General features: G+C 39.3%; 1 protein-coding gene across 1 annotated transcript in view; it reads right to left on the bottom strand.

The window, feature by feature from the left end:
- Positions 1–8,295, bottom strand: part of MTPAP (mitochondrial poly(A) polymerase) — a 44,429-nt gene that overhangs the window by 16,545 nt on the left and 19,589 nt on the right. Inside the window, exon 4 of the mRNA XM_011977326.1 lies at positions 7,560–7,784. Coding sequence (XP_011832716.1) covers positions 7,560–7,784 — 225 coding nt within the window. The remainder of the gene's footprint in view (positions 1–7,559; positions 7,785–8,295) is intronic.

The following is an 8,295-nucleotide window of genomic DNA, read 5'->3' as shown; positions in this document are numbered from 1 at the left end:
AAAAAAAAAAAAAAAAAAAAAAAAAAGAAGGTATCACTCTGCCACCCAGGCTGGAGTGCAGCAGTGGTGCAACCATAGCTCACTGCAGCCTCAACCTCCTAGACTCAAGCAATCCTCCAGCTTCAACCTTCAGAGTAGCTGGAACTACAGGTACACACCAGCACACCTGGCTAATTTTTTTGTTTTTAGTAGAGATGCGGTCTCGCCCAGCCTATGTTGCCCAGGCTGGTCTCGAACTCCCAAGCTCAAGTGATCCTCCTGCTGCAGCCTCCCAAAGTGCTATGATTACAGGCATGAAGCACTGGGCCCGGCCACTTCCTGGGTTCCTGATGGTTTACACTTCTTACTTCTAGTCTTTTCCTAAGACTCATCCATATTCCTGGCCCTGGGTTCTATGATGCCTCCTCTACTTCTTTATTTGTTTAAGCTAGTTCATGTTATTTCTGTTACGTATAATCAAAGAATACTCACTAACATATAGTTGGCAATAAACAGGGGAAAAGTTCCCTAGTGGTCCAGTGCCTAGGATTTGGTACCGTCACTGAAAGAGGGAAAAAAAAAAGATACCACCCTCATTATCTAACAAAAAGAGTACTAGTTAAATAAATTATGGTACATCCATTCAATGGAGTATTTTGCAGCCACTGAGGGTGATACAGTAGATTGAACTGCCAAGACACTACTAATGGGGAAAAAAAATGAAGTTATAATTTGTATAGATAAAGTTATTATCTGTAAAGATTATGTTCTGAGTTTTTTCTTTAAAAAAAAATTTATATACACAAAGGAAAAAAATCCAGAATATATTAAATTATTCACTGGGTTATCTCTGGAGGCAGTGGGACCGTCAGAGATACTTAACATTATATATTTCTATATCTATCACTTTATAATCAGAAAAAAACAGCTTAATCACTGTATACAATTCCTACAAATAAATGTGGTATTATCTCTATTGATTTGTCATTTATTTAAGGACTAAAAATAAATTTCCTTTAAAAAATTAAAATTTCAAGATTCTTCCTTAGCCATTTTGTTGTAATTTACCTTCATAACCTATTTCCCTGTCCATTCTATTTTAAAATACAAACACACACAATTTATGTTAGGAATAGGAATCCAAACAAAAGCAAAGACGGATTTGGGGTCAGGAAGGCAAAAGGAGGTCCAGTGAGAAAGCAATATTAGACTACATCAGGAGGAGTCATGGTGGACTCAATCTCAGAAGCAACAGAAGGATTAGAATCACTCAGAAGAAAGGTGATAGAGATTTTTTTAAATTAAGTACTATAAATGAGAGAATAAAATCCTTGAGGTAACAGAAGTAAAAAATGACAAAAAAAACAGCTCTGAATAATGGAACCGGGTGCAGGAAACTGGTGAACTGTGAACCATGAGCAGGAGTGCGGTAGTTATTGAAGCTGCTCACCAAATGTTCTGTATCACCTTTCTCGGCATTTGGAAGATTTCATGTTCTTGCCCCTCTAAGGTTAATCAAAGTCATGTGATTTGCTTTGGCCAGTGAAATGTGAGCAGGGTTTTAAGTATCACTTCCAGGCAGAAACTTCGAGAGCCAATCCTCAATTCTTCACTTTGCCTTTCCACTGTTCAGTGATGGTGTGCAGGTGGAGATGAAACACTGGTCAGCCTGGGTGCTTGAACTACTATAATGTCTAGAGTGCCCCTGCTGACCTGCTATGACATATAACCTCAGCCACAGATAAACAGGTGATGTGTTAAGCCACTGAGATCTGTGAGATACAGGGGTTGTTACCAAAGCATCACTAAGCCTAACCTGACTAAAAATGCAAGCCACGAAGAATCACAAGGACTCAGTACAGAAATAAAATACTGCTTTCAGGGAAAATTTAGATGAAAATTATACTTATTATGAGCAAAGGAAAGATATTCTCAAAAATGACTGTCCTCTATTAAATAAATAAAAACTAGAAAAACTCTTCAGAGACAGATCCATAAATAATTCCTATTAATATGTGCTATTCCTATAGCACTATTTATTAGCAAATCATCTGATAAAGAAAAAACAGAAGTTAAGCACACTGTCCACAGCAATCATTCAGATAACAGAAAGCAGTACTCAAGACTTAGCCATTTAATTCTTACTTTTATTACCTAAGTCCTCTAAGATATAGAACTCTGTAAGAAAAAGCAAAACTGAAGGAAAGACCAAAGGCAGATTTTAGTTTAGGATTTTGTGCTAACATAATCTTTGTGATACGTCAGGTGACATATTTTCACATGTAAGCAACTTTTATACACCAAAAAATTTATGAACATTAAAATTACTATTTCAGTTAGCAAATAACTTTCCTTCTTTTTTTTTCCTTTCTTTTTTTTGAGATGGAGTCTTGCTCTGTCGCCCAGGCTGGAGTATAGCAGCACAATCTTGGCTCACTACAACCTCCGCCTCTCGGATTCAAGCTCAGCCTCCCGAACAGGTGGGATTACAGGCACCCGCCATCATGCCCAGCTAATTTTCATATTTTTGTGGAGAGGGGGGTTTCACCATGTTGACCAGGCTGGCCTTGAACTCCTGACCTCAGGAGATCCGCCCATCTTGGCCTTTTCCCAAAGTGCTGGGATTACAGGCGTGAGCCACCACACCCAGCCGTAAGTAACTTTCATTTATTCATTAGCAAATAATTTCAGTCCCTATTGTGCATAGGATATCATACATAGTGCCATAAGACATGCAAAAAAGTCTAACACACTCTTCCTAACTCCCCTCAGATTGGGTTGAGGAATAAAACACACACACAAAGAATTATAAAGCAAGGTGTAGTGCGAAAAGATACCAAAGAACCAAAAGGTAAGAGAAGAGCTCATGAATGCAGAAAGTAGTCAAAGAAGTTTTAATGAATCTGATGAATGTAAGGTGCTTATATTTTTTAATTGTATTTTATTTTTAATATTTTTACTAGCAAAGCTATTATAATCTTGAACAAAAACATATTTCCAAAAAAACCTTAAATAAGCACATGTATGTTTAGAACAACACTTTCCTAATTTAAACCAACATACAAAATGCCAAATTCTGGTTATTTTTGTGTGTGTGTGACAGAGTCTTGCTCTTTCGCCCATGCTGGAGTGAGGTGGCGTGATCTCGGCTCACTGCAACCTCTGCCCACCCTGGGTTCAAGCAATTCTCCTGCCTCAGCCTCCTGAGTATCTGGGATTACAGGTGCCCGCCACCACGCCCAGTTTTTGCATTTTTAGTAGAGACAGGGTTTCACCACATTGGCCAGGCTGGTCTCGAACTCCTGACCTCAGGTGATCCACCCACCTTGGCCTCCCAAAGTGCTAGGTTACAGGCTTGAGCCACTGTGCCCGGCCGAAAATGCCAAATTGTTTAGTAAGACTGGAACACTGTCTTTAAAACATCTTTTTCTAAATACCTCTATACCTCAGAAATCTAAGAGTAAGACTCAACTAAAAGTTTCTAGGCCAGGTGCAGTGGCTCGCACCTATCATCTCAGCACTTTGGGAGGCTGAGGCAGGCGGATCGTAGCTCAGGTATTCGAAACTATCCTGGGTACCATGGTGAAACCCCATGTCAACAAAAAATAAAAATAAAAATAAATTTAAAAAAAAGAAGTAAGTTTCTAACTCCTCCCCGTTTCCACCAAAGAAAAAATTTTGCTTCCTACTTACATAACAGTAAAATTAAATTGCTGCTGATGGTGGTCAACATTTGAACACTTACTATGTGCCATAAGCACTGTTCTAAATGCTTCACACATACTAACTCAATAAATCCTCTCAAACATTGTATGAGATATGTGCTATAACACCATTCCAATTTTATAGTTAGGACAATTGAGGCAGAGAGAAGGTAAATAGCTTACCCGGGATCACATTACTAGTAAGTAGAATTAAAATTCTGCAGCTTGGTGCCAGAACCCAGGCTTTTTAAACCATTACAACACACTGTTATGCTCCTTGATTATTCAGTTAGTCCTTTATTTAAGACAGCCTAACGTAATTGAAGTGCCCCTGCCAGGAACTTAATACATTTTCAAGTACATGTTAGTCTTAATCTGATCCAGGCCGGGTGCGGTGGCTCACGCCTATAATCCCTGTGATCCCAGCACTTGGGGAGGCCAAGGTGGGTGGATCACCTGAACTCAGGAGTTCGAGACTACCCTGGGCAACATGGTGAAACACTATCTCTAAAAAAAATTAGCTGGGAGCAGCGGTGTAAGCCTGTAGTTCCAATTACTCAGGAGGGTGAGGCAGGAGAATTGCCTGAGCCCAGGAGGTAGAGGTTGCAGCGAGCTGAGATCATGCCATTGCACTCTAGCCTGGGCGAAAAAGATATCATCTCAAAATAGTAATAATAATAATAATAATAATAAAACTGACCCATTTAATTTTTATCTCTTTCCTACTCCTGGCTAGTTTCAATTCAATAAGCATATGGTGAGCAAATTAAGTACACAGTACTGTGGAATAAGTATATGAACAGACATGATTCCTATCTGCCCAAGTTTATGATATAGCGGGAGACATACACATCAGCTATTCACTAAACATGACAGAAGAAATTTGAAGACAGATAGAAATACCAGCAAGATACTACAAAAAAGGAGTGATTACTTTTGGCTAGAGTGGAGAAAAAAATCAAGGGTGGTTTCAAGAAGGTAGAATTAGAACCAGACCTTGAAAGCTGTGTTAAGAATGACAGTTGGGGAATGGAGGGAAGGTGCACTCCTGAGTGAAGGCACAGAACAACTGTTTGATCATTACGATATTTACAAGTGCCTTCTATTACTGGAAATGTTAATTAAACAATGTGGTTGGGGCCGGGCATGGTGGCTCAAGCCTGTAATCCCAGCACTTTGGGAGGCCGAAGTGTGTGAATCACCTGAAGTCAGGAGTTCCGGACCAGCCCGGCCAACATGGCGATACCCCATCTCTATTAAAAATACAAAAATTAGCTGGGAGTGGTGGCATGCGCCCACAGCTACACATGAGGCTGAGGCAGGAGAATTGCTTGAACCCAGGAGGCAGAGATTGCAGTGGGCCAAGATCATGCCACTGCACTCCAGCCTGGGTGACAGAACAAAGCTCTGTCTCAAAAAAAGAAAAACAAAAACAATGTTGTTGGAAAATTGGCTATGTAACAATATATACTGAGAAACGATGACTAAAATTAATTAAGAGACAGAGGATTTCAATACTATGCTAAAGAAAAGAAGCATTCTAAGTTTGTGGGAAAATTCAAACTGTGAGTGAAGGTAACTCCAACAAAGACTGAAGGTTGAAATACCAAGGCATGACACAAGGAATGTAGTTATAATAATCTAAGTGAGAGTTTATAAGGGACTGTGAAATTATGAATACAAAAGATAACAACTTAGAAGCAGAATTAAAAGATGGTTAGCAAAGCTAAAATGCCACTAATTAACATGTGAAACATACAGAACTGTTATAAGAACTTAGCACATTTGTAGGAGGATGAACATAAGCTGTTTCAAAACATTGTTTGAAGAATCAACTGGACATCCACATAAAGACTGATGTTCATTACTAGTTTGAAAGATGTAAGAAAAGATAGAGCCATAGAAAATAAACATTGTATAAAAACACATAGCCTTGGCTGGGTGTGGTGAGTCACACCTATAATCCCAGCACTTTGGGAGGCTGAGGTGGGTGGATCACCTGAGGTCAGGAGTTCAAGACCAGCCTGACCAATACAGTGAATCCCTGTCTCTACTAAAACACAAAAATTAGTCAGGCATGGTGGGATCTGCCTGCAGTCCCAGCTACTTGGGAGGCTGAGACAGGAGAATTGTTTGAACCCGGGAGGCGGAAGTTGCAGTGCGCTGAAATCATGTCACTGTATTCCAGCCTGGGCAACAAAGCAAGAGACTCCGTCTCCAACAAAAAAATAAAAATAAAAATAGGATGAGTTCATGTCCTTTGTAGGGACATGGATGAAGCTGGAAACCATCATTCTCAGCAAACTATTGCAAGGACAGAAAACCAAACACCACATGTTCTCACTCATAGGTGGGAATTAAACAATGAGAACACCTGGACACAGGAAGAGGAACATCACACACTGGGGCCTGTTGTGCAGTGGAGGGAGGTGGGAGGGATAGCATTAGGAGACGTACCTAATGTAAATGATGAGTTAATGGGTGCAGCACACCAACATGGCACACATATACATATGTAACAAACCTGCACGTTGTGCACATGTACCCTAGAACTTAAATTATAATAATAAAAAACAATAAAATAAAATAAAAATAAATAGCTTTTTCAACAGTGTAATTAAATTAAGGCGTCCTTTATATCGTTTGGGAGGATGGAAGAGATACTGGTTACTTTTACCGTTAGACATGCATGCTAAAGAGAACATAAATGGAAGAAATAATATCCAAACTTGTAAGAGAAAAAAAAGGGGTAAGAAGGAAGTACAGGAATAAAGTAGGAGTAATCTAATAAAAGGAAGAAAGAAAGTGAAAAGTTGCTGGGCATGGTGGCTCATGCCTGCAATCCCAGCACTTTAGGAGGCCAAGGGGGGTAGATCACCTGAGGTCAGGAGTTTGAAACCAGCCTGACCAAGGACGTAAAACCCCATCTCTACTAAAAAACTACAAAAATCAGCTGGGTGTGGTAGCAAGCACCTGTAATCCCAGCTACTCAGGAGGTTGAGGCAGGACAATCACTTGAACCTGGGAGGCGGAGGCTGCAGTGAGCCCACATTACACCACTGCACTCCAGCCTAGGCAACAGAGCGAGACTCCGCCTCAGAAAAAAAAAAAAACAGTGAAAAGCAAAAGCACAGAAAATAGGAAATAAAAAATAAAACAGGAGAAATTAGTCTAAGAATGATCAGTAGTAACAATAAACATTGAACTCAAAGACTGATAGACAGGAGTAAAAGCATACTGCTATTTATAAGAGATACGCCCAAACTAAAATAACATACATAAAGGCTGAAAATAAAGAAACAGAAGATGTGAGACAAATATCAAGCGGCCATATTAACAAATAAAATAGAACTTAAGACAAAAGCATTTATAGAAATGAAAAAAGCAATGTGAGGGATACAACAAAACAGTCCAATAAGGAAATATAATAATCATGTACCTATATGTAGCTAATATAGCCTTTGGATAAAACAAAAATCAAAAGAATTTTAAAAAGAAATTAACAAAACCAAGAATCATGAGATGTAAAAACATCTCAGTAACTAGATTACGAGGTTAAAAAGAAAAAATTAGTTAAGATACATAATTGAATAACAAAATAGGCAACTTTGACCTAACTGAAAAATTTCTGAACCCTTGAAAAGAATTAACTCTCTGATTGCATATGTACAGAATATTCACAAAAATGATCACAAAGAACAATACAAAGAAAGACGTTACAATTCCAAAGAATCAATAACAAATATACCTTATTCTTTAACGACAATGTTTAATAAGTTTAGAAATCAACAGTTTTATTTTATGAAGTTCAAAGATTTTTCTTTTTCTACTTTCTGAACTTTAAATGATTATAGTGGTCAAGAGAAATACACTTACCTTGTGAGTGCTGAGGTTTCGGGTTTCATCTAGATCCAAAAACATGTCCAAATCACATCCTAACTTCCCGAAAGTATTGACTGAGGAGCCAAAGGGTCTGACTACGCAGTCCGGAAAATATGCGGCGGCTATGTCTTCAATGAGAGAACAGGTGAGATATCGGAGCTTAGTGTTCTCCTCTGTTAGCTGGAACTCCTTCAAGAGAGTGTTCAGCTGATCGTCTATCTAGCTAGCCGAAACAAAACCAACAAAATAGAGAAAAAGTACAGGTCATATGAAAGAGTTACCATTTTACTTTGAAAGATTTAGTGGCTTTGGAGACCTAACCCAGAAATATGCAAAGCCTGGAGCGGTGGCTCACACCTGTAATCCCTGCACTCTGGGAGGCTGAGGCAGGTGGATCACCTGAGGCCGGAAGTTTGCGACCAGCCTGACCAACACGGAGAAACCCAATCTCTACTAAAAATATAAAATAAGCCGGGTGTGGTGGCACATGCCTGTAATCCCAGCTACTCAGGAGGCTGAGGCAGGAGAATCGCTTGAACCCAGGAGGCAAAGGTTGTGGTGAGCCAAGAACGCACCATTGCACTCCAGCCTGGGCAACAACAACAAGACTCTGTCTCAAAAAAAATAGAAATATGCAACATTTTCTTGTTCAGTCTTAAAAGTGGAGTAAAAAAAATACTCTTAAAAAACCACTGAGGATGCCAGGCACAGTGGCTCATGCCTGTAATTC

Source organism: Mandrillus leucophaeus, unplaced genomic scaffold, assembly GCF_000951045.1.
Source record: "Mandrillus leucophaeus isolate KB7577 unplaced genomic scaffold, Mleu.le_1.0 Scaffold178, whole genome shotgun sequence".
Classification (NCBI taxonomy): Eukaryota; Metazoa; Chordata; class Mammalia; order Primates; family Cercopithecidae; genus Mandrillus; species Mandrillus leucophaeus.
The sequence above is the reverse complement of the archived record's forward strand: the minus strand, read 5'-3'. Positions and strand labels throughout refer to the sequence as shown.